This window comes from Aphidius gifuensis, linkage group LG2 (genome assembly GCF_014905175.1).
Source record: "Aphidius gifuensis isolate YNYX2018 linkage group LG2, ASM1490517v1, whole genome shotgun sequence".
NCBI classification, from domain to species: domain Eukaryota; kingdom Metazoa; phylum Arthropoda; class Insecta; order Hymenoptera; family Braconidae; genus Aphidius; species Aphidius gifuensis.
The window spans coordinates 327713-355301 of NC_057789.1; the positions used below are offsets into that span (position 1 = coordinate 327713).

The following is a 27589-nucleotide window of genomic DNA, read 5'->3' on the forward strand; positions in this document are numbered from 1 at the left end:
AAAAAATAATATACATGCAACCACCAAGAATATTTTTAATTCAATCAAAATTAAATAGCTTAAATAATTTATTAAATAATTTAAAAAGTTACAAAATTTTTTGGGACATTAAAATACCAATTATAATATTAAATGAAAATGGAAACTGCAATGAGGCAGAAAATTATTTATTTATTTTATGGAAAATGGATTTTTTAAATTGTTTATATATTTGTATTGATTTAAATAATAATAAAAAATTATTAACATTCAATCCATACATTCAAAAAGCACCAGAGCCTTGGAAAATAAATAAAATTATAAATGGTAGCAATGATCATCCATGGACACTATTTGAACAAGATTATTCATCAAAAAAAAATAATAAACATGATATTTGTAAAAGTTTAAATTTTGATAAAGCAAGGGATTTAGGTAATTATCCAACAAGAGTTGGTGCTATTGAATATACACCATATTTAAAAATAAATAAATTAAACGGTAGCATAAAGTATTCTGGTATTGACGCTGACATTAATTTACAATCATTGTTAAAAATAAATACATCAATTGAAAGTATATTTTTTGATAAATCAATTCCTCTTGGCTATGTTGAACAAAGTAGTGGTAACGTTGTTGGAATAATTGGCAATGTTTCAACTGGTGATATTGATTTATTGATGAATTCTTTGGTGATTGCTAAAATACCAAATACAACAACAACATTCACCTACATACCAGTTGGTTTAACATCAGTTACAAAAAAATTAAATCCACTTGGAGTTAATTTTATTTATCAATCACCATCATTAAATATTTATCTGTCATTTATAATTATTGGATTATTAATTTTCACTGCTGTTAATTTAATAAGCAAACAAAGCAATTATCATAATTTCATAATTGTTATTCAAATAATATTTGGCTATTCATTGAATGATTTACCAGTTAAATTTTCAATGAGAATTGTCCTTTGCACGTTGATGATATTTTTTTTAATTATTAATTTAATAATACCAGGTAATTTAAAGTCATCATTAACAGTTGTTGATGGATACAAAAATATTGAAGACATTAAAGATTTGAATGAACTTGGCTATCGAGTTAAAACTGCACGTTTTATAACAGAATTATTCGATTTGAGTGATGTTAATAATTTAAATATTCGTGAAGATAATATCCAATGTCAAAATGAATTATTGAGTGACAATGATGCTTGTCTTGACTTTGATATTTATCTCAAAGCAACAATGAATTTGAGTAACAATATTTATCATATGCCTAAAAAAAGTTTTCTATCAGCACAAAGAACTTATTTGTATCGACGTGATTGGCCTGGTCTTGATAGAATTAATAAATTACAATTGAGAATGATGGATTGTGGTCTTGTTACACATTGGTTTAAAAAGTATAAAATTAATAATAGAAATAATAATTACTATAAAACAATGTGGGAACCACTTAATATTTTGAATTTTAAATTTTCATTTTATGTGCTGTTTGGAGGATTGGCATTTTCAATAATTATTTGTTTACTTGAAGTTGTTGTTTTTCAAATATATTGTAATGTGATTTAAATAAAAAAAAGTTATTAATATTTAATAAAAAATTTTATTAAAATTCATTTTTTATTTTTACTTGATATTATTATTTAATTATTTTCTTTTTTTTTCAGCCTTTTTAGCTTCTAGTTTTCTTCTTTTAGCTTCTAATTTTTTTTTTCTTTTTGCTGCTAATTTTTTTCGTTTTTTCAATGACTTCCAAAGACCCTGATATTGTCCCAACTGTTGTCTCACCATAAATCCTTTCCACAATGATTGAATAATAACAGCAGATCGATTAACAATTTCCCAATATTCTTTTTCATCGGCAATAATTTGTCTTTGCTTTTGACAATCCTCGACAAATTTTTCTCTAGTCATTAATAAATTTTCTTTGTCATCAAGTTCTTCTTGGGCTTTTGTTATTTCATCACGTATTCGATAAAATTCTTGCTGACGTAAATCCAAAGTGTCGTTGTATTTCTTTAACCAAGCAATTGATTTTTCCTCAAGTTTTCTAATATCATTCTCAAGAAATTCTCTCATTTCAGCAAAAATAATATCATCAACTTTTTCTGTTTGTTCAATTTTACTTAAATCATTTAGATATTTTTGTTCTTTTAATTCTAGTCTATATTTTTGACCATCCAATCTCATTTGTTCCCACTGTTGTCTGCATGAAAATTCAGAATTATTATTAAACATTGCATCGTCAATTCCAACAGCTGATTTACGTACTGCAATTATCAATTGATCAACTAATTTTTTATGATCAATTTTTTCACTTTCAATTAATTTTTTAAGCTGCAACAATTGCTCTGACCATATTTCATGATTAACAAACAAATTATGTTCATCTTCCATTGTTTTTGCAATATTTTCAATTTCAATTTCCAAATAATCATAACGTCTTTGGTTTCTTAAATCTTTAATCAATTCTTTCATCACATTTGCTGCATATGTTCTAAATTAAAAATTAAAATTAATATATTAAATTACCATAACATAAAAAAAAATCTACTTGCCTATCTTTTTGTAATTTTTCAGCAATTGATACTATTGGTTTTAATAAATTTTGACAATCAGTTTCATCATAGTCACCATATTTACTATCAATCGATTGATAATTTTCATTCCAATTGTCATCAACGTCAGCTGGAATAACAAGTCTCAAAAGATCCAATTGTTGCCAAGCTTCATCAAGTATATTTGCATAACAATTTGCTTCATCAACTGATAAATCATCACTTGGTGGAAAATCGAAATTCATACAATGAACAGGAATATTATCTGATAATTTTGGATGACTTGATGATTCTGTTATAATATTTTTTGATAGCTTATGTGAATTATGACGATCAACTGAATTGTATCTTGATTCTTTGTCAATATTTTTTTCACCAGAATTTAAAAAATCACTTTCTGATACGTACATTGTTTTTCTTCTAATTTCAATTTCTCGTAATGTATCTCTGTCATATTTTCTAGCTGTAATAGTTTTTCTTTTTGATAAATTTTTTTCTGAATCGTCATATTGTTGTAATTGTAGTTTTTTTATTTCACTGCTGCTGCTGCTTGATATTTTATCAGATGATAAGTCACTTTTTATTAATTTTTTTGAAATTGATTTATCAACGTTTTTAGATAATGAATTTTTCGATTTGTCAAATATTATTTTTTCACTTTCCATAGTTTTATTTTATTATTTATAACCCACATGAACTTTTATGTTGATTGTTTTTTTTTTTTTTTTTCTTTTTTTACACATTTTTATTAGCCGAAATTTTTTTAACATTTATGCATTTTTTTATCAACCAGATACATTGCCGATGCAATTGCCAAAAAAACTGGAACTGAAATATATTTTTTTATGTCTTGCCAGGTCATTTTGTTAGCTTTTTTTTTGTCCTAAATCAATTATCAATGAAAAAAAAATTAAATAAAAATAAAATAAAATAAACAAATGAATTATTGTATTCAATTTTTATTTTTCAAACACATGATTATTATTTATTACTAAAAATAATTTATTTATTAAAATTACAATTTCAAATTGTTTTTTAAAACTATGATTATATATTAAAAACAGTATTGTCTTTTAGTTATTAGATGTCATAAAAAAAAAAAAAAAAAAACTAAAAAAGTCTATCACACTCGTTAAAATAATGATCGCAAAGTTATATACAATTTACGAAATTAATAATAAATTGATACATAATACATGAAAAAAAAAAAAAAACTATAAATACTTTTGAGCGATTCCTGAGTTCTATGAGCTAAATAATTGCTAAATTCTCTTTTCATTCTAATACATAAGGTAGTAAATTAATATCAAATTGGCAGTAAATTTTGAATTAACATCACGAAGAAAAACTTGAATCAAAAATAAAAAACAAAATATAAATTACATAAAATAACTAATGTACTCATGAGGCATAACACCACGTCTCGGATAAAATGTATGTGTTGTCGAGTAGTACAACAAGTTTGTTATCGAGCTCATATAAATATCAGCAAATCTAAATAATCTTCTTGAGAAATATGTTGGATTATGATAAGTTCTAAATACTGATCCAAATTGTGGATTAAAAACATGTTTTATATCGTTACGTATTTTATCACGTTCAGCCATCCATTCTTCCAGCTGTGCTTGTACTTCTGGACCATCATAATCTTGATGATCTTCAATCAATGCCGTTAGCATTTGTAGCCAATTTGCATTTTCTTTGAACTTACGATGATTTAAAGTTTCAATTTCATGCTAAAATTAAAATAAACAAATATTATATTCATTATTAAATTTGATTAGAAAGTTTTATATTCTAAACAAAGATATTTCAATCGAAAAAAAAAAAAACAATTGTTAACATTTCAATACGTTTGATAGTGATAATAAAAAAATAAATTAAGCCACAATTAGAAAGCTAATTTCATGCCACTTAATGAAATAACAATTGCTACAATAATATATTGAAATTAAAAAAACAAAAAAAAATTAATTAATCATCATATATAAATAATTAATACAGTAAATAATAAAAATAAAAATAAAATACATGATACTTTAAATTAAAAATAAAAATCTCAATCAATTCGATGACCTAAATTAAATTCCAAACAACCTGCTTCATCTTAACATCTCACTTTCACCACTTTATCATAACGAAAAAAAAAAATATTAGAGTATTTTAAAAACAAATAAATAAAATAAAAACACATACTGTTAGTTCCTTGATGATTGCTCCTGTTCTCCAGCCGTGTTCTAATGTAACATCAGCCAAATCACTGTATGGATGATCACCAAAATAAAGTACTTGATGGCCTCTCCATCCAGTCATATCTTGAAGCTGTTTAACGGTACCCTTTACAAAAAAATCAACATTTTATTATCCAGCTTAAACAATAGATAATAAAAATCAAATGATAATAATTACCTCAAGATAAATAACACCTTTTTCAAGTTTAGTAACACGATCCCAAAGTTGAGTCTGTTGTTTTTCATCATAAATACGAAGTGGACGTGATTCATCAGTAAAAAATTTTGGTTTTCTTGCTTGTACAACAACCACGTCAAAATATTCTTTCCATTCATCACCAACAAGATATTTCATGCCTTTATCACTGCGAAATAAATGTAACATCAAGTATCCAAATAAAAAAAAAATATATTAATTTTTCTTATCTATAATACTTACACAAAATGAAATGGACTATTTGTTACGAGAAACATTTTTTTACCAGTTGCAATAAGACGTTTTAAAAAATTTGATATATCCTTATTTGGCTCAAGATATTCATGGACATTATTACAAACCATACTGTGCATTATTGGATGACACATTTGTACTGAATTCTACAAAAAAAAATATAAATATGTAATAAATATTTAATAATTATTTATTTTTTTGTTAATTTAATTTACCTTGACATCACGAAATAATATTTCTGGATGATAATCAATATGATTACGAATAAAATATTCTGTGACATTACAAAGTAGACCCATTTCCGGAACAGAAAATAAATCAGCAAGCTGTACCATTTTTTGACGATGTGGTCCATCCTTGAATCGGAAACCTCGTTGATAAAATTCATCATTATAAACAAATATGTTTTATTATTATTATTATTATACACGCTCTGCTTACCTTCTACAATTTAATCCAGTTTGATAAATTTATTATTTGTTTAAACATGCAAATTTTAAGTGGGAAAAAAATAAAAATTAAATATGTTAATATGCAGTTGGCATGAAAAGTTAGTTTTTTAAATTAAAAATCAAATAGTTATCAAATTAATAAAGTCATTCAATGATAAATTATATACTGTTATGTTTTACAAAGTAGTTTATCAAATATCAATATGTTATTTGTTGATTTTTCAAAGCTGTCTATTCAAATTAATTATGTGTTAATAATAATTTTGGCTTACATGAGCATTCTTGTGTTGTGACTCAACATATGCAATTGGTATAATCCGGTTTTTATATGTTCTAAGAACTTCTTCATTCGGAACCGGATGTAAACCACGATATACTGTACCAAGTTGAATTTGTAAAAAACTATCAAGTTTTAATAATAGTCCTTTTTCAATATCATAGTGAAGACCACGTACTGCAAAATCATCTCTGTATTCAAGCTCAGCAATTCCTTCTGGATACTGTTAAATAAATTAAATTATTATCAACAATTATTAACAAATTATTAAAATATTATATTTTTTTTTTTATAAAAATTGCCTTTCTTTTTTTATTTTTTTTCATGCTCTCTAAAATATATTTAATTTTTTTAATTGCAATATTATTGTTAATAGATACCTTGTATTTTTTTATCAACATGTCTCTACCAAGATTGTACAGTAGATAATCTAATGATGGCTTGTAACATGCAAGAGTGTAGTCATAATCAAAACCATAAACTTGTACTTCTTTTAAATCCAGTTCATTGCAAGCAAATACTCCTTTTGAATTGACATCTTTTGGTAATTTTTTAGCTGTTGATTAAATAAATATTGATATTAATTAAAAATGCTTAAATATTTTAATTGATAAATCAATTTTCAATTGATTGAAATTTTTATTTATTTATTTTTTAGATTGATTGCCATATGTCGACCTTGATGATGGCTTTAACAGAAATTTAAAAAAAAAGCCAGTCATCAGATTAATGTTATTCAATTTTAACACTATTATTATTTATTTATTTATTTATTTTTTTTATTATCAGTCTCGTGTGATCTTGGTATATGTGAGTGTATTTTAAATGGCGAACTAGTTTCCCCCCGAGAATTTTCACCGTTCTAGTTTTTTGTCCTCTTTGCTGATATACTCACACAGTTTTTAGCGATTTTTTTTTTTTTTTCTTTTTAAATTTATATATCTTCTGGATTTTATTATTATTATTTTGTTGTTTTTTTTCTTTTTTTTTCATTTTTCAGTGAGGCGTAGACATCGATATATCGTAACGTGTCTCGATTTGCGATGCGTATCCCGATCAAGATAACGGAAGACGGGCCTTTTGGCGTTGAAATATCGTAATTTATTCATTCATCAAATGACGTCAATATGTGCATTTGTGATACTATCACTCTTTTCATACTTTCATATTTATTTTTTTTATCATTTTTCCACTATAATATTTTTATTTTCTAAATTCAGCATTGATACATAAATTATCATGAAAAATAACAAATATGTATTTTTTTTTTCTCCATTTTTTCGTCTAAACAATTGATATTTATTGTTATTAAATGGTAAATGTATAATTTATTTTGTTGAATAATTAAATATTTTTTAAAAATTTTTATTGCAATTTATTTTTAAAAATTAAATTTAAATAAATCAAATATTTGAAATAGAAATTTATTGCAATAAAAATTGATAACAATTTATTTATTATTGTTATTTTAATTTTACAATAAATTCTAGATTAAATTAGATAACGATAAATCTATAAAATATAATTAAAAATATTTCATTTACTATTTTACTTAAAAATTTATTCATTTAATAAATTTTAGGTCAAATATAATATTTATTAATCTAAAATAAATATTTTCTAAATATGTACAAATAAATTACCGACAAATTATAAATAATTAAAACAATTTTACATGAAAAATTCTTGAAATATTTGGCGCGCTTTAAAATATCATGCGCACGCAACAAAATGACAACAATAAAAAGAGACAAAAGACACCAGCTGTTTATCAGTCTCGTACATAAACAAAAAATATCCCGTCTTTATTATTTATCATAAAAATAATTAAATCAATTTTTCAAATACTTAAAATCAACCCAATTAATAATAATCACATATAAACAATTAAAATAAATGATTTTTCAGTTAAAAAAATTGACAATGTCGTTGTAAAAACAAATTGTTATAATTCAATGTCAAAATGGCGTTCGTCCCTGTTGACAATGTGCTTCAATGTTTTCATAATAATGATAATTTATTAATATATATTTAAACAAAAAAAATATAAACAACTTACATCTACATTTATCTCCCATTTTTTTATAATTGTGATGCATTTCTTCACGTGTTATTTTTTTTCCACTTGCAAAAACATTTGTACTGTAATTAAATGAATTTGTTGTTTGGAGCAAACAATTATTTCCTCTATTTTTTAATAATTTAATTATCAATTTTGAATTAACAATTAATCCACCAAGTGATGGTGAAAATAATGTACACATTTTTGACTTAATTTTAATTTTTTCTTATAAATTAAACACTTTAATATTAATTATTTTGATGGGGACACAAACGATAACAACAAAATGCTTAAATATTTTTTCTAGACTCTTTTAGAGAGAGTCGTTTTCTAAGGTCGTAATATGTTTTGTTTTGTCTCTTTTCACCGACGAAATTTGTTGTTGGCGCACGAAATCAGTCGAACAAAAACGGGCAGAGATAGAAACGAAGAAAAAAAAAAAATAATAAATAAATTTGTCAGAGTTTGTCAAATGATTTGTCCTAGATGATCATTAAGCACACATTAATATAGAAATAATATTAAAATTATATATTTGAAAATAATAATAGCAAATTTATCATCATTATTATTATTTTTGTGATCACGTTGCGAGTATGCGTACTTGAATTTCAACTTAGCTCAATGATTCCGTAATCGATAACAGTGAGAATCAAAAAATAATAATAAAATAATTTTGTTAATTAATTGGCAGTAATTTGTAGTCATAATATTGTCTTGTTAATTAAAAATATAAATATTATTCTTAGCAATTAAAAATAATAATTTAATATTGAAATTAATCGAATTTATTGTTGCTTTTTTTGTAAACAAATTAATAAAAATAATTTAAATCAATTTTTTGGATATTTAATTCATGATAAATAAATGGTAATTTTTGAAAAATTTATAAATTAATTAAAAATATAAATAAAATTTTTTAACAATTGTTTTTTTTTTTAATAGTAAAAAATAAAAAAATTTCCGTTATTTCAAAGTTGGAAAAATATATAAATTAATTTATTTGTCAATAGATAATAAGTAAAATTTTATTTAAAAGAAAAAAATAACATGAAAAAAAAATCACGTATAAATAGTTGATAAAAATTAATTGATTAAGTCGTTTTAAAACTTGTTATTACGAATTATCAAAAAACTGTTATGTATGTATTATTTAAATAATTGTAAAATATTAGTTAAAAATTATTACTAATAAATTAGAAATAATTAGATAAAAAGTGAATGACAAGAAGATAAAATATAAAATATAAATTTAAATTGATAAATAAAATTAGTTAATGTATAAATAAAGAATAAAAAAAATTAATGAAATTAATGAAATATATAATAAGAGTTGTTATGTAGAACGAATAATAATTGTGAGCTGTGTCTGTTTTGCCAAAAAGTAAAAATATTCTTGTCCCAAAAAAACCGGATTGAGAATTCCAATGAGAATATATTTATATAGGATGTTGCATATATGGAATCTTGTCGAGATAATGACAAGTAATCATCCGAATCATGACACTAATTAATAAATATATAAATATATATTTTTTTTAATTTTCAAAATAAGACAACCCAGTGTGAATTAATGCACGAAATTTATACTACATATCCTAATTACTTTATTTTATTTTAACTTTTTCGTTTCTAATATTTTTGAGTTAACCTGCTAATATTATAACGGTTTATTTTATCTTTTTTTTCCTATCGGTATGTGTGTACATTTTTTTTATAATGTTGACTGATAAATAAAAAATGTTCAGATTAAATTAAATATTTAAATTTTTCATCAAATTATTATTTTTTTTTCTTTAAACATTTTAACACTAGAAATATTGTGAATTATGCTTTATGATAAATATTTCGCAACTAGTTGCATTAATAAAAATACAAATAAAAATTCCAACTTTATTTTTTATTATTTTAGCAAAAATAAATAGCAGAAAAGTTTTGTTTTCTTTTTTACTTTAAATTTATGATGAGTTCAATAGTTTTTATACATATTTACCAGCTTCAGCAGAATTTTTATTTAAATTGATAAATATTTGTCTGTCAATAATAATTTATTTCAATATATTTCTCGTCTTGTTTCAAGTTCACTTATATATTTATTTAATTCTTATCTATTTCAATACACATTGGTGGAAATAGAAAATAAAAAATGCAAGTTAATATTCATATTCGTGTATAGTGATAAATACTTTATGACTATTAACAAAATAAAATAAAAAAAAGATAACACCAATTCCTGACTGTTGTCTATATATTTTTTAAATAACAATTTGTTGTTCAAAACATAAATAACCACTGTGCTGACCATATATTTAATACTACTATATTGCGCATCATTGGATTCATGAAGAATTTTTGATAAAGATATATCTGATAAAAATGAAAATAACTTGTACTTTTTCTGTGGCTTTGCTGATTCAATTGATTGGTAATTTACTGATATTTACTGATATTTATAAACTTCAAAATGAATTGTATATACATTTAAAAATATTTTCACAAATTAATTAAATAATAAATAATTTTCAAGGTCATTGTAGTTCAATGGGTGATCGTCTTGCCATCAATAAAGCTTCGACAAGTCTTCAAAGAATTTTGTCCATCACAGAGTTTCCAGAAATTCATGTGGAGAATGTTCAGGTCACCACAGCATTATTGAAATAATTTTTTTTTTAAATAAGTATATATTAAATGTTGAAAAAATATTTGGTAATTAAATTTCTTCTCTTTTTCAGTTGACAGAGTATAAAAATGGTGAAATGATTGAATTTCAACAACAGGACTTTGATGATCTTAGAGAACGTGCATTAATCAGTAATACCAAATTTGAAGATGATCAATTTTCCGTAGATTCATTGAATGCATCTTACCAACTTTTGAGACCCATGGTAGTGAAAATAAAAAATTAAAAAATCACTTTACACATATTTTTTAATCATATATATTATTATTTTTGTTTGTAGGAAATTGTAGATAATCCAGTGTTTTATTTACCACAAAATAACAACTGTTTTTATGTAAGACAAGGAGGACTTGGTGATTGCTGGTTCATAGTTGGACTTGTACACCTTCAATATTATCCAAATTTATTTAAATTCATTGTCCGGCCATACGAGCAGACATTCGATCTTAACAATTATGCTGGAATATTTCACTTCAGGTAAATATATATTTACTATATAATTGTTTTAATATATATAGCTTTGTTATATGAAAAAAAAAAAATTATTATCTATAGATTTTGGCAAGCTGGTACATGGGTTGACGTTGTCATTGATGATCGTCTTCCAACTTGGGAAAAAGAACTAGTTTATGCATCCTCAGGATATCCCAACGAGTTTTGGGTTCGTTGTGATGTTTATTTATTTATTATTTTCAACAAAAACATTATAACAAATTATTATTGCAATTATTTCAGCCAGCATTAATTGAAAAAGCTTACGCAAAATTACTTTATCGATCATACGAAAAACTCCAAGGTGGTTTTTCTGCAATATCAATGCAAGATTTATCAGGTGGTATATCTGAAACACACCCAGTAGGACTTGGCCCACCAAACATTTTATTTGAAATTATTTATCATGCAAAAACAAGATTGACAATGATAGGTGCTGCAACTAATAATGAAACAGACACAAGTCAATTTGGTCTTCTACTTGGTCATTCTTATGTTATTACAGGTGTAAAAAAAGTAACTGGAATAAATGTTAATCATGAATTTAAGCTATTACATATTTACAATCCACATGGTGAATCATCAGAACGTTATTTTGGAGAAATAGGAAATTTATTTTCTGAAGAAACTATCAGGTCCCAATTAAATATCAAAGTTGATGGAGAAAGTTGGATTCTATATGATGATTTTATTAAATATTTTGTATATGTTGAAATTTGTAATTTGGTACCAAATTCAATAATCGGTGATGTGTATACAAACAGTGGAGTTAAAAAATTATCACTATCTGAAATTACAGGAAAATTTATGGGAAGAATGAATTTCGAAGAAATTACAGATGATTCTATTGACATTCATCCACAATATCGTGTAGTATTGACAGAGCCAGATCACGATAATATAGAATGTAGCATTTTAATTGGTGTGTCATTAAAACGAAGACATGATTTAGAACAAGTCAGCGAAACTAAAATATTTTTTTATATAATATCAGTAAGTTTCAATTATTATTTATTATATATTTTGCAATTATATATATTAAAATATAAATTATTATTCTAATTCAACTCAGATTGATGATGATGATGATGATGATGAGATAATAAAAACAAAATCATCGTCTTTATGCGGTGAAAAATGTCAGGGAAAAGGTCTATTTGCAGGTAAAGGACAGGTTAGTGCTCGTTTGGATGTAAAACCTGGTACCTATTACATAATACCAGCTGTTAAAGAAACAATTAAAGGAGCAACTTTTCATCTGCAAATACTATCTGAACACGCTAATATTTTAGAGTAAGCTTAATTCATAAATTAAAATGACAATAATAATAAAAATAGCTTCAACTGATAAATAAAATTTCACATTTAATTCTATGATTTAATTCAGGATTTATGACCGAGAAATTAACATGCCTCGAATGGATGAAAAGGTTAAATTTTATGTAGCAGTATTATTTATTAATATATTATCATTATTGTCGTTATTATTTACAGATACATACCGTAACATTAGAAGAATTTGTAGAGACAGATGAAAGATTATTTTTTGATATGGCAATAACTACAGAGCCCAAAAATAACAAAAAAGGAATGATTAATTTCAAAGGCTTGTATAATATTTTGAAAGACGAAAAATTCTCATTGAATAAAAATTGTATGTGAAAAATTTTTCATTTTTATTTATTTATTAATTTATTGATTATTAATTATTGAAATTTAATTAAACCAGGTCATATTGCACAGGCTCTTGATAAAACAATCGTTTTACAGCTAGAATTATTGTCAACAAATGAATTAGTGCCTCAAAGAAAATTGTCTTATTTAACAATAGCAAAAACATTATTAATTACCCAAGTAATATTTATTAATTATTTTTGTTATTTAAAAGTTTGTTCTATTTTTAAATACAATATTATTATCATTGATATGCATGTGCTTTTTATTTATTCAAGGAAGCATTTGAAATTTATGGAGAGCAAGATTTTCCTGGCTATATAAAAACTGATTTTATATTCACTGTATTGAGACAAAATGGATATTCTATTAATATGCATATTTTCCATGTTATATCTGCACACTTCGGAAACGACAATGGATTAATCCACTTAAATGACTTTATCTTGATTGTCTTTGCTATCAAAAATAAAATTGGTAAAGTAAAAAAATTATTTTATAATTTATGAGTATATTATTTTTTTATTCAAACAGGATCGTATTGTGAGGAATTTAATGGAAAATTATGTCAAGACTTGGTGTTAATGGTGAAGGGTGGTATTACACAATTCAAAAATTTTAATGAGCCTGAAATTCATAGTTTTCTAATAGATATAAATCAATTTCAATTGATTATCCAGTTTATCAGCAAATTAAAAGTAAAGAAAAAATAAAAATGAATGGTTATTATTCTTTCTCAATGGATTTAAATAATCTGATAATTATTATTGTTATTAGGAAAAATTCAACAAATATGCATCTGCTTCATATTTTTCTGTTCCATTTGAAAAATTGAAAAAACTTCTAGATGACATTGACTATAAATTAACACATGATATCATTGCAACTATATTCCATACACATGGAAATGACGTTGATATTTTTTATCACGAGTTTGTACAGTCTGTTGTTGATGTTACCTTGATATTTGGTAAAAAAAAAAAAAACTCAAATAAAATGATCAATTAAAATTAAATGTTTCGATTAGTTTAACAATAAATAATGGATATTTTTTTTATGACAGATAAAATACAAAATACACCTGCAGTAAGCCATGAAAGCGGTAGAAATTTGAATAAAGAATATCAGGACATGTTTTCTCGACTTTGGCAAAAGAAACAAGAAAAAAAAATTTCAATTGATAATAAAGGGAAAAAATGATAAGATAACCTTCTCAATAAAAAAAAAAAAATATCAAGAAAAAAATATCGAAAAAAACGGAAAATAAATCAAAAAATTTATAATGTTTCTATACTAAAAAAATCAAATAAATTCGACCTAATTAAATCAAATGTCCAGATTAAATTAGATGCTTAAATTTTTCATCAAATTATTATTATTTTTTTCTTTAAACATTTTAACACTAAAAATATTGTAAATTATGCTTTGTGAAAAATATTTCAACTAGCCAAAGTAATAAAAAACAAATAAAAATTCCAACTTTATTTTTTATCATTTTAATAGCCAAAAAAAAAAACATTTAGCAAAAATAAATAGCTGCAAATTTTTTTTTGATTTTTTAATTTAACCTTGGAAAATAATATTTTTCATAAAAAACAATTTGTTAAAATTCATGATGTATTTAATAGTTTCTATACCAATTTTTCAGCTTCAGTAGAATTTTTATTTAAATTGATAAATATGTTTTTGTCGATAATAATATATTTAAATATATTTCACGTCTTGTTTCGAGTTCACTCATATATTTATTTGATTTTTGGTGGAAGCAGAAAATACAAAATATCGAAAAAAACGGAAAATGAATCAAAAAATTTATAATGTTTATACTAAAAACATTAAATATAGTTGATTTCATTAAATCTAATATGCCCAGATTGAATTAAATATTTGGATTTTACATTCAATTATTATTTTTTTTTTTTTTAAATATTTGAACATTAATAATATCGTAAATTATGCTTTGCGAAAAATATTTCAACTAGCCAAAGCATAAAAATTCCAACTCTATTTTTTATCATTTTAATAGCTAAAAAAAAAAATATTTAGCAAAAATAAATAGCTGCAAATTTTTTTTTTCTTTTAACCTTGGAAAATATTTTTTTTTATAATATTTTTCATGAATAACGATTTGTTTAAATTCATGATGAGTTCAATAGTTTCTATACATATTTTCCAGTTTCAGTAGAATTTTCATTTGAATTGATAAATATTTTTCTGTCAATAATAATTTATTTCAAAATATTTCTCTTATTATTTCAAGTTTTTCAAATGACTTACATATATTTATTTAGTTTTTATTTATTTTGAAAATACAATACACATTGGTGGAAATAGAAAATAAAAAAATGCAAGTGAATATTCATATTCGTGTATACTAATAAATACTTTATGACTATTTACAAAATAAAATAAAAAAAAGATAAAAAAAATTCCTGAGTGTTGTCTATATATTTTTTAAATAACAATTTGTTGTTTAAAACATAAATAACCACTGTGCTGAGTGGATTTATTTTTGATAAAAATATATTTAATAAAAATGAAAGCAACTTGTACTTTTTCTGTGGCTTTGCTGATTCAATTTATTGGTAATTTACTGATATTTATAAACTTCAAAATAAATTATATATACATTTAAAAATATTTTCACAAATTAATTAAATAATAAATAATTTTCAAGGTCATTGTAGTTCAATGGGTGATCGTCTTGCCATCAGTAAAGCTTCAACGAGTCTTCAAAGAATTCCGTCCATCACAGACTTTCCGGAAATTAATGTGGAGAATGTTCAGGTCACCACATCATTATTAAAATAATTTTTTTTTTAAATGTACATTAAATGTTAAAAAAATATTTGATGTATTATTTCAGTGGACAGAGAACATTGATAACGAAATTTTTGAACTGCAACAGCAGGACTTTGATGATCTTAAGAAAAATTCACTGAAAACCCTTTTTACAGATGATGAATTATTTCCACTTTCTGAGTATGATCATGTGATCAGAGCCAAGGTTGTGAAAATAAAAAAATATATATCTTATACATTTATTTATTTATTCATCACTTAAATTATTTATTTTTATAGGATCTTGTAGAAAATCCTGTGTTATTTAACAAAAATGCAAAACGTTTTCACGTGAAGCAAGGATCATTGGGTGATTGTTGGTTTTTAGTTGGACTGATAAATCTTCAATTTTATGAAAATTTATTCAAGTTCATAGTGCAACAAGATAATCAGTCATTTGAAGATGATGAGTATGCTGGGATATTTCACTTTAGGTAAATAAAAATATCATCATCATTATCCTTTTACAAACAATCAAAAAAATCAACAATTTTTCCATTAGATTTTGGCAAGGAGGAACATGGGTTGACGTTGTTGTTGATGATCGTCTTCCAACTCAAAATGGAAAACTTATATATGCATCCTCAGGATATCCCAACGAGTTTTGGGTATGTTTATTTTTTATTTTTTTATTTATTTTTAAGAAAAATATAATAACAAATAGTTATTGCAATTATTTTAGCCATCATTAATGGAAAAAGCTTATGCAAAATTACTTTATCGGTCATACGAAAAATTGGACGCAGGTTTTGCAAGTATAGCAATGCAGGATTTATCAGGAGGTATATCAGAATCGTTTTTTGTTGAAAGATCAGCAAACGATTTATTCGAATATATGCAAAATAGAATAAAAAGATCTGCAATGGTTGCTTGTGGGAGTTATTCCGATAAAAAATTGACGGAAAGAGTTGGAAATAATACATTTGGCATTCTTCCAGATCATGCTTATGCCATAACTGATTTAAAAATAGTGAAAAAAGATAATGTTGATGGTAAAATTAAACTAATACGTATTAATGATCCCCATGGTAAAGAAATAGAAAACCCTTATCATGGTAGAATTGGTGAAATATTCCCTAAAGAAACGATAGAGTCTGAACTGAAAATTGAAGTTGATGGAGAAAGCTGGATTCTATATGAAGATTTTATAAAATACTTTGAATCTGCTTATATTTGTAATTTAACTCCCAATCGAATAATAGGTGATATTTTTTCGATAAAAGGAGGTAACAAATTATCATTATCAGCATTCAAAGGTAAATGGATGGGAGGAATTGAATCAAGAGAAGTAATTATTGATGATTTTTTAAAATTTAATCCACAATATCGTATGGTATTAAAAGAGTCGAATGAAGGTGAAGAATGTAATGTTTTAATTGGTTTATCATTAAAATCTAGACATGATACAATAAAGGTTGATAATGTTCCAATAAGTTTTCAAATTATCAAAGTAAGTTAATTGTTAATTAATTATTTTTGTCTAATGACAATAATTTAATCATAAATTTACATGTTTGTGCAGTATGGTGAATATGAAGAATACACTTTAACAAGACCATTGCTTGATTATTCAAAGGAATTTATTCCTTATGGTCCAAATGGCGATCGTGGACTAGAAAGTAGACGCTATAATTTCAAACCTGGTACATATTACATTGTACCCTTCATGAAAGATGCATTCAAAGCAGCAACTTTCTTCCTACAAATTCTATCTGAGCAAAAAGATATTTTGGAGTAAGTTTAATTTTTGCAATATTATGTTGTATTAGCATTTAGCAGATTTATTTATTTTATTTTTAAATCAGAGTTTATGATCGAAATATTGATATGCCCAACGTCAAAGAAAAGGTCAAATATTATTTTTATTAATTGCTTATAAATTTTTATAATAAATAATATTATTATTATTTTTTTTTTTCACAGATACAGACATTAAAATCTGATTATATTGAAGAAGCAGATTATCAACTATTTTTTGATATGTTATCTTCAAATGATGGGGCAATTAATTTTAAAGGCTTATATAATATTTTGAAAAATAATACATTTTCATTAAACGAAAATTGTACGTATAATTATTCTATTTTATTTTATTATTTATTATTTTATAGTGATGATAATTTATTGTTCTAGGTCATATTGTACATGAGGTTGATGCTGAAATAATTTTTGAGTTAGATAGGTTATTAAAAACTCAAAAATTTGTGCCAAAAAAAAAATTATCTATTGCAAAAATGGCTGAAATAACATTGATCATTGAAGTATGATGAAATGATTTTAATTTAAAATAACAATTAATGATATGAAATTTTTTTTAGGAAGCATTTGAACTTTATCAACAACCGGGCTATCCTCAACATATCCATATTTCTTCTATAATTGTTATTCTAAAACGAAATGGATTTTTAATGGATAATAATTTCTTGAAACGAATTGTATCAGATAATATGAAAATAAGCAATTTGATACATTTTAATAATTTGTCTTTGATTGTGTTTACATTTAAAAGTCAATTTGGTAATAAATTAATTTTACTTTTTAGATTTTGTATTTAAAATAAAGCTGTTATTTTATCAACAGGATCATATTGTGAGGAATTTAGTGTCAAGTTGTGTCGAGATTTGATTACAATGGTACATTTTGAAAAGTCTAAAAATAATGATTTGCGAATAGACACACAGCAGTTTAAAATGATTATTCAATTTATCAGAGAGTTGAAAGTAAATATAAATTAATAATTTATGTGATTGTTATGAACAAATTAATAAGTTGAATTATTTTTAGAAAATATTCTACGACCATGCATCTGCTTCATATCGTTCAGTGTCATTTACAAAATTAAGAGATGTTCTGGATGCTTTTGATTATAAATTGACATATGATTTTATTGCAACTATATTTCACAAATATGGAAATGACGTTGATATTTTTTTTCATCAGTTTGTGCAAGCTGTTGTTGATGTTACAATAATATGTGGTAAAAAAAAATAGATAAAAAAAAAAACAATTCAAATTTAATGTTTTGATTTATTTAAAAATTTTTTATCAACTAATAAACTTATTTTTTTATTTTATAGAAAAAATACAAATGATGACATTGAATAATAAAAATATAAATGTCAATGAAGTTGCTCACAATATGTTTCATCAAGCTTTGAAAAAAATTTAAAAATAAATAATGGATAATAAATGAAAAAATTTTTCTACTGAGAAAATATAAATGATAAAATAATATTGTTCACTTGTTATCATGAGAAAAATTTATCTTTAATTTTAGTCATTTAATAATTTGTTGATTAAAAAATAAAGAAAAAAAAAATTTCAAGTTAATCATATTATTATATAACAATTTAATATTAAAATTAACAGTCAATTAATTAAATAACATAAGGAACATTTGAACATAAAAATAATTCAATAAAATCAAAATTTTAATGTCAATTACTCAACGAAGGAAAAATTAATAAACCAGTAAAATTAGACCACACTTTTATAATTGAAAAAAAAATAAAAATACAAAATCTAAAAAGGATAATCTTCTTTAAAAAAATTTCTACAAAATTTGCAATTCAAATTGAATTCAATCAATCATAAAATCCACAGATGATTTTTTATGTTCAGTTAATTTATAAAAATAAAAGGAAAATTAATAAAAATAAATAAAAAAATTTATGATGTTTCTTTTGAGAAAATAAAATATATTGAATCAATTTTCAGATTAAATTAAATGTTTAAAATTTTCATCTTATTATATATTCTTTTTTTTTTAAATATTTGAACATTAATAATATTGTATAAATTATGCTTCGTGAAAAATATTTCAACTAGCCAAAGCATAAAAATTCCAACTTTATTTTTTTATCATTTTAATAGCTAAAAAAAAAAAATATTTAGCAAAAATATTATTTGCTGCAAATTTTTTTTTTCTTTTTTACTTTAACCTTGGAAAATATTTTATAATATTTTTCATGAATAACGATTTGTTTAAATTCATGATGAATTCAATAGTTTCTATACATATTTTCCAGCTTCAGTAGCATTTTCATTTAAATTGATAAATATTTGTTTGTCAAATAACAATCTACAATCTAAATTCATCATTATATAACTCTGTAATGAGGAATTTATTCTAATAAATGAATAAATAAATAAATAAATAAATAAATAAATATGTTTCTCTTATTATTTCAAGTTTTTCAAATAACATACATATATTTATTCGATTTTTATTTATTTTAAAATACAACATATATACGTTGGCGAAAACACAAAATAAAAAAATACAAGCTAATATTCATATTCTTACGTATATACTAATAAATATTTTATGACTATTAACAAAATAAAATAAAAAAAAGATAAAAAAAATTCCTGACTGTTGTCTATATATTTTTTAAATAACAATTTGTTGTTCAAAACATAAATAACCACTGTGCTGACTGGATTCATTTTCGATAAAAATATATTTGATAAAAATGAAAGCAACTTGTACTTTTTCTGTGGCTTTGCTGATTCAATTTATTGGTAATTTACTGATATTTATAAACTTCAAAATAAATTATATATACATTTAAAAATATTTTCACAAATTAATTAAATAATAAATAATTTTCAAGGTCATTGTAGTTCAATGGGTGATCGTTTCGCCATCAGTAAAGCTTCAACGAGTCTTCAAAGAATTCCATCCATCACAGAGTTTCCAGAAATTCATGTGGAGAATGTTCAGGTCACCACAGCATTATTGAAATAATTTTTTTTTTAAATGTATGAAAAATGTTGAAAAAATATTTGACAATTAAATTTATGCCCATTTTCAGTTGACAGAGTATAAAAATGGTGAAATAATTGAATTACAACAGCAGGATTTTAATGATCTTAAAGAACGTGCATTTACCAGTAATACTAAATTTGAAGACGATCAATTTTTCGTATATTCATCTACAGAACTTTTCCAATTTTTAAGACCCACGGTAGTAAAAATAAAAAATAAAAAAATCACTTTACGCATATTTTCTTAATCATATTATTTTTTTGTTTGCAGGAATTTGTAGATGATCCAGTGTTTTATTTACCACAACATAACAACCGTTTTTATGTAAAACAAGGAGGACTAGGTGATTGCTGGTTTGTAGTTGGACTTGCACATCTTCAATATTATCCAAATTTATTTAAATTCATTGTCCAGCCATACGAGCAGACATTCAATGTTAACAATTATGCTGGAATATTTCACTTTAGGTAAATACATAATTGATTTAATGTAGGTATATAGCTTTGTAAAAAATTTATCATTATTAGATTTTGGCAAGCTGGAACATGGGTTGACGTTGTCATTGATGATCGTCTTATAACTAGGCAAAAAAAACTTGTTTATGCATCCTCAAGATATACCAATGAGTTTTGGGTTTGTTGAGATTTTTATTCTTTTATTAATTTTCAGGAAAAAATAATGAAAAATCATTATTCCAATTATTTCAGCCAGCATTAATTGAAAAAGCTTATGCAAAATTACTTTATCGATCATACGAAAAACTCAATGGTGGTTTTTCCAGAATATCAATGCAAGATTTATCAGGTGGTATATCTGAGTTATACGCAATAAAATTTATTCCAACAAATATTTTATTTAAATATATTCATGATGCAAAAACAAAATCAACAATGATGAGTGTTATAACTGATAATGAGACACACACAACTGACTTTGGTCTTTTACGTCTTCATTATTATGCTATTATAGATATACAAATAGCAACTGGAATAAGTATTAACCATAAATTCCCACTATTACATATTTATAATCCACATGGTCAATCATCAAAAAGTTATTTTGGAAATATTGAACAAATATTTACTAAAGAAACTATCAGGTCCCAATTAAAAATAAATGTTGATGGAGAAAGTTGGATTCTATATGATGATTTTATTAAATATTTTGATTTTGTTGATATTTGTAATTTGACACCAAATAAAATGATCGGTGATGTGTATACAAAAAGTGGAGGAAAAAAATTATCATTATCTAAAATTACAGGAAAATTTATGGGAGCAATAAATTCAAGGGAAATAACAGATAGTTTTATTGAAACGAATCCACAATATCGTGTTGTATTGACAGAGCCAGATCACGATAATATAGAATGTAGCATTTTAATTGGTGTGTCATTAAAACGAAGACATGACTTAGAACAAGTCAGCAAAACTCCAATACATTTTCATATAATATTAGTAAGCTATAATTATTCAAATTAACGATTTATTAAATATATTAAAATATAAATTATCCGAATTTAATTCAGATTGATAATGATGATGATGAGTCAACAAGAGTACCAAAACCATTGTCTTCATGTGGTGAAAAATGTAACAAACTAGGTCCATTTGTATCTATCGGACTGGTTAGTGGTCGTTTCAATATAAAACCCGGTGCTTTTTATATAATACCATCTGTTGGAGAAACATTTAAAGGAGCAACTTTCCATCTGCAAATACTATCTGAACACGCTAATATTTTAGAGTAAGCTAAATTCATAAATTAACATGTCAATAATAATAAAAATATAGCTTCAACTGATAAATAAAATTTCACATTTAATGCAGGCTTTATGACCGAGAAATTAACATGCCTCGAATGGATGAAAAGGTTAAATATTATATAATATTATTATTTATTATAATATTATCATTATTGTTGTTATTATTTACAGACACATACCGTCTTATTAAAAAAATTCGAAGAGTCAGATGAAAAATTATTTTTTGATTCTGCAATAACGACAGAGTATGAAAATAAAAAAGATAATATGATTGATTTTAAAGGCTTGTATAATATTCTGAATGATGACAAATTCTCATTGAATAAAAATTGTATGTGAAAAGTTTCTTTATTTTTATTTATTTATTATTTCATTGGTTATTAATTATTATTATTAATTTATATTACACCAGGTCATATTCCACAGGAACTTTATCACACAGTTGTTAAGGAGCTAAAATTATTGGCAACAAGAAAACACTTGGTGCTTCAAAGAAAATTTTCTCCTTTGACAATAGCAAAAACACTATTAATTACTCAAGTATTATAATAAATATATTTATTGAATTATTTTGAAAAAAATATTATCATTGATATGCATGTGCTTTTTATTTATTCAAGGAAGTATTTGAAAATTATGGAGAGGAAGATTCTCCTGGCTATATAAAAACTGATTTTATATTCACTGTATTGAGACAAAATGGATATTCTATTAATATGCATATTTTCAATGCTATATATACACTCTTTGCAAACCACAATGGATTAATCCACTTTAATGACTTTATCTTGATTGTATTTGCTATCAAAAATAAAATTGGTAAGTTGAAATAATTATGTTATAGTTTATTAATATATTTTATAAAGTATATTATTTTTTTTGTTCAATAAAAAAAAGATGAAAAGTGATAATGTCATTCTATCAACAGGATCCTATTGTGAGGAATTTAATGCAAAATTATGTCAAGACTTGGTATTAATGGTACATGATGGTATTACGACATTTAAAAATTTTAATGAGCCTGAAATTCATAAATTAAGAATTGATATAAATCATTTTCAAATAATTATTCACTTTATCAGTGAATTAAAAGTAAAGAAAATAATAAAAATTAATGATTATTATTCTTTTTTAATAGATTTTAATAATCTGATAATTATTATTGTTATTAGGAAAAATTCAAGAGACATGCATCTGCTTTTTATTTTTCTGTTGCATTCGAAAAATTGAGAAAACTTCTGGATGACATTGATTACGAATTAACATATGATATTATTGCAACTATATTTCATACACATGGAAATGACGTTGATATTTTTTATCACCAGTTTGTACAAGCTGTTGTTGATGTTACCTTGATATTTGGTAAATAAAACGAAAATAAAATGTTTCGATTTGTTTAGCAATAAATAATGAATATTTTTTTTATGACAGATAAAATACAAAATACACCTGCAGTAAGCCATGAAAGCGGTAGAAATTTGAATAAAGAATATCATGACATGTTTTCTCGACTTTGGCAAAAGAAACAAGAAAAAAAAATTTAATTGACAATAAAGAAAGAGTTGATGAATCTGATGAAAAAAAAAAGGAAAAAAAATAGAAAAATTTATGGTGTTTCTATCAAAAAAAAAAAAAAAAAATTTGATTTAATTAAATTAAATGTTCAGATTGAATTAAATATTTAAATTTTTTCATTGAATTATTATTTTTTTCTTCTTTAAACATTTGAACATTAATAATATTGGAGATTTTGCTTTGTAAAAAATATTTCAACTAGCCAAAGTAATAAAAAACAAATAAAAATTCCAACTTTATTTTTTATCATTTTAATAGCTAAAAAAAAATATTTAGCAAAAATAAATAGCTGCAAATTTTTGCAATTTTCACGTTAACCTTGGAAAATAATATTTTTTATAAATAACAATTTGTTTAACTTCACGATGTATTTTATAGTTTCTATATACCTACATATAATTTCCAGCTTTAGTAGAATTTTTATTTAAATTGATAAATATTTGTTTGTCAATAATAACTAATTTCAATATATATAATTTATTACAATCTAAATTAATCATTATATAACTCTGTAATTATGAATTACCTTGTTGGGTTATTTCTATTATTTTTTCAAGTTTTCCAAGTAACGTACTTATATTTATTTAATTTTTACCTATTTCAAAATATACATTGGTGGAAATAGAAAATAAAAAATGCAAGTTAATATTCATATTCTTGCGTATACTAATAAATATTTTATGACTATTAACAAAATAAAAAAAAAAAAAGATAACTCAAATTCCTGAGTCTGGTCTATATATTTTTTAAATAAAAATTTGTTGTTTAAAACATAAATAACGACTGTGCTGACTGGATTCATTTTCGATAAAAATATATTTGATAATAATGAAAGCAACTTGTACTTTTTCTGTGGCTTTGCTGATTCAATTTATTGGTAATTTACTGATATTTATAAACTTCAAAATAAATTATATACATTTAAAAATATTTAATTAAATAATAAATAATTTTCAAGGTCATTGTAGTTCAATGGGTGATCGTCTTGCCATCAGGCAGATTTTGGGAAGGAGGAACATGGGTTGACGTTGTTGTTGATGATCGTCTTCCAACTCAAAATGGAAAACTTATATATGCATCCTCAGGATATCCCAACGAGTTTTGGGTATGTTTATTTTTTATTTTTTTATTTATTTTCAACAAAAACATTATAACAAATTATTATTGCAATTATTTTAGCCATCATTAATGGAAAAAGCTTATGCAAAATTACTTTATCGATCATACAAAAAATTGAACGCAGGTTTTGCAAGTATAGCAATGCAGGATTTATCAGGAGGTATATCAGAAAGGTTTTTTGTTGAAAACTCAGCAAGCCATTTATTCAAAACTATGCAAAATACAATAAAAAAATCTACAATGATTGCTTGTGGGAGTTATTCAAAAAAGCAAATGACAGCAAGAGTTGGAATTAATACATTTGCCATTAATCCAAATCATGCTTATGCTATAACTGATATAAAAATAGCAACAAAAAATAATGTTGATGGAGAAATTAAACTAATACGTATTTGCAATCCTCATGGTGTTGTATCATTGAACCCTTACCCTGGTAAAATTAGTGAAATATTTCCTAAAGAAACTATAGAGTCTGAACTAAAAATTGAAGTTGATGGAGAAAGCTGGATTCTATATGAAGATTTTATAAAATACTTTGACTCTGTTTATATTTGTAATTTAACTCCCAATCGATTAATAGGGGATATTTATTCAATCAAAAGTGGTAACAAATTATCATTATCAGCAATAAAAGGTAAATGGATGGGAGGAATTGAATCAAGAGAAGTGATTAAAAATGATTTTTTAAAAATTAATCCACAATATCGTATGGTATTAAAAGAGTCAAATGAAGGTGATGAATGTAATATTTTAATTGGTTTATCATTGAAATCTAGACATGATTCAGTACCAGTTGATGATGTTCCAATAAGTCTTAAAATTATAATAGTAAGTTAATTATTAATTATTTTTTTCTCTAAAATATTATGTAATAACTATAATGAAAATGATTAAATCATAAATTTACATCACTGTGCAGTATGATGATCATGACAAATACACTTTAACAAAACCATTGCTTGATTATTCAAAAGAATACCGTCGTTTTTGTCTAAATGGTAAACGCGGACAAGAAAGTGGACGTTTTGATCTAAAACCTGGTACATATTACATTATACCCTTCATGAAAGATACATTCAAAGCAGCAACTTTTTTTCTACAAATTCTATCTGAGCAACGAGATATTTTAGAGTAAGTTTAATTTTTGCAATATTATGTTGTATGAGCACATGTATTTATTTCATTTTTAATTCAGAGTTTATGACCGAAATATTGATGTGCCCAATGTCAAAGATAAGGTGAAATATTATTTTTATTTTGCTTATAAATTTATTCATTAAAATAAATAATATTATTTTTTTTTTTTTTTACAGATACAAAAATTAAAATCTGATTATATTGATGAAGCAGATTATCAATTATTTTCTGATCATCTGTCAACTCCAAGTGATCGGGCAATTAATTTTAAAGGCTTATATAATATTTTGAAAAATAATAAATTTTCATTAAACGCAAATTGTATAAGTATAATTTTTTTATTTTATTAATTATTATTTTATTAGTGATGATGATTTATTGTTTCAGGTGATATAATCCAAAAGCTTGATAATGATATAATTATTGAGTTAGATAGGTTATTAAGAACTAAAAAATTTGTGCCAAAAAAAAAATTATCTATCGCAAAAATAGCTGAAATAACATTGATCATTGAAGTATGATTAAATGATTTTAATTTAAAATAACAATTAGTGATGTAACATTTTTTTTTTTTAGGAATCATTTGAACTTTATCAGCCACCGGGCTGTCCTGGCTATATTCATATTCCTTTTATAATTATTGTTTTAAAACGAAATGGATTTTCAATGAATAATGATCTATTGAAAAGAACTGTATCACGTAATGCTGGTGAAAAAAATTTGATACACTTTAATGGTTTGTCTTTGATTGTGTTTACACTTAAAAGTCAATTTGGTAATAAATTATTTTTAGATTTGGTATTTATAATAATTGAAAAAATTAAAATAATAAAGCTGTTATTTCATTGGCAGGATCATTTTGTGAGGAATTTAGTGCAAAATTGTGTCGAGATTTGATTACAATGGTACATTTTGAAAAGTCTAAAAATAATGATTTGCAAATAGACACACAGCAATTTAAAATGATTATTCAATTTATCAGAGAGTTAAAAGTAAATATAAATTAATAATTGATAAGATTGTTATTTATAAATTAATAAGTTAAATTATTTTTAGAAAATATTCTACGACCATGCATCTGCTGTACATCGTTCAGTGTCATTTACAAAATTAAGAGATATTCTGGATGCTTTTAATTATAAATTGACTTATGATATGGTTGCAACTATATTTCAGAAATATGGAAATGACGTTGATATTTTTTTTCATCAGTTTGTACAAGCTGTTGTTGATGTTACAATGATATTTGGTAAAAAAAAAAAAAAAGATAAAAGAATAAATTTAAATTCAATGTTTTGATTTATTTAAAAATTAATAATTTCGAATTAACTAATAAAGTTATTTTTTTATTACAGAAAAAATCGAAATGATGACATTGAATCAAGAAAGTATAAATTTCGATGAAGTTGCTCACGATATGTTTCATCAAGCTTGCAAAAAAATTTAAGAAAAAATAATTGAAAAAATAAATGAAAAAATATTTCTACAAAAAAAATATAAATGTTAAAACAACA

General features: G+C 23.8%; 5 protein-coding genes and 1 long non-coding RNA gene across 8 annotated transcripts; 4 read left to right on the plus strand and 2 right to left on the minus strand.

Annotated features, from left to right (window-relative positions):
* Positions 1–1515: 1515 nt before the first annotated feature.
* LOC122848094 lies at positions 1516–3416 on the minus strand. The gene is made up of 2 exons (XM_044145925.1): positions 2546–3416; positions 1516–2484 (listed from the first exon to the last, which is right to left on the minus strand). Exons 1-2 carry the CDS (start codon positions 3208–3210, stop codon positions 1635–1637), a joined length of 1515 nt encoding a protein of 504 aa, XP_044001860.1. The 5' UTR covers positions 3211–3416; the 3' UTR covers positions 1516–1634.
* A 361-nt stretch (positions 3417–3777) lies between these two features.
* On the minus strand, positions 3778–8524 carry LOC122848091 (5'-nucleotidase domain-containing protein 3). Of its 3 annotated transcripts, none has more exons than XM_044145920.1 (8): positions 8016–8524; positions 6337–6512; positions 5952–6179; positions 5443–5583; positions 5216–5373; positions 4955–5141; positions 4742–4882; positions 3778–4281 (listed from the first exon to the last, which is right to left on the minus strand). In XM_044145920.1, the coding sequence occupies exons 1-8, from the start codon at positions 8218–8220 to the stop codon at positions 3925–3927; spliced, it is 1593 nt and encodes a 530-aa protein (XP_044001855.1). In that variant the 5' UTR covers positions 8221–8524; the 3' UTR covers positions 3778–3924. The 3 variants fall into 3 exon arrangements, with proteins under 3 accessions (XP_044001855.1, XP_044001854.1, XP_044001856.1); XM_044145919.1 differs by having other exon boundaries at positions 5443–5586; positions 8016–8494; XM_044145921.1 differs by lacking the exon at positions 8016–8524 and adding an exon at positions 6854–6866 and having other exon boundaries at positions 5443–5586.
* A 1958-nt stretch (positions 8525–10482) lies between these two features.
* Positions 10483–12010, plus strand: LOC122849318 (calpain-A-like). The gene is made up of 7 exons (XM_044148010.1): positions 10483–10489; positions 10546–10655; positions 10751–10903; positions 10979–11175; positions 11254–11359; positions 11434–11844; positions 11990–12010. Exons 1-7 carry the CDS (start codon positions 10483–10485, stop codon positions 12008–12010), a joined length of 1005 nt encoding a protein of 334 aa, XP_044003945.1.
* Positions 12011–20563: 8553 nt separating this feature from the next.
* Positions 20564–21109, plus strand: LOC122848141. The gene is made up of 3 exons (XR_006373444.1): positions 20564–20675; positions 20747–20943; positions 21004–21109. It is a non-coding gene; the product is annotated as an uncharacterized LOC122848141 (long non-coding RNA).
* Positions 21110–21253: 144 nt separating this feature from the next.
* LOC122849319 (calpain-A-like) lies at positions 21254–22226 on the plus strand. Its single transcript, XM_044148011.1, has 2 exons — positions 21254–21933; positions 22005–22226. Exons 1-2 carry the CDS (start codon positions 21265–21267, stop codon positions 22224–22226), a joined length of 891 nt encoding a protein of 296 aa, XP_044003946.1. The 5' UTR covers positions 21254–21264.
* Positions 22227–23138: 912 nt separating this feature from the next.
* Positions 23139–27522, plus strand: LOC122849320 (calpain-A-like). Its single transcript, XM_044148012.1, has 9 exons — positions 23139–23222; positions 23414–23606; positions 23676–23698; positions 24778–24924; positions 24999–25766; positions 25858–26069; positions 26134–26176; positions 26652–26850; positions 27431–27522. Exons 1-9 carry the CDS (start codon positions 23139–23141, stop codon positions 27520–27522), a joined length of 1761 nt encoding a protein of 586 aa, XP_044003947.1.
* The last annotated feature ends 67 nt before the right edge of the window (positions 27523–27589 follow it).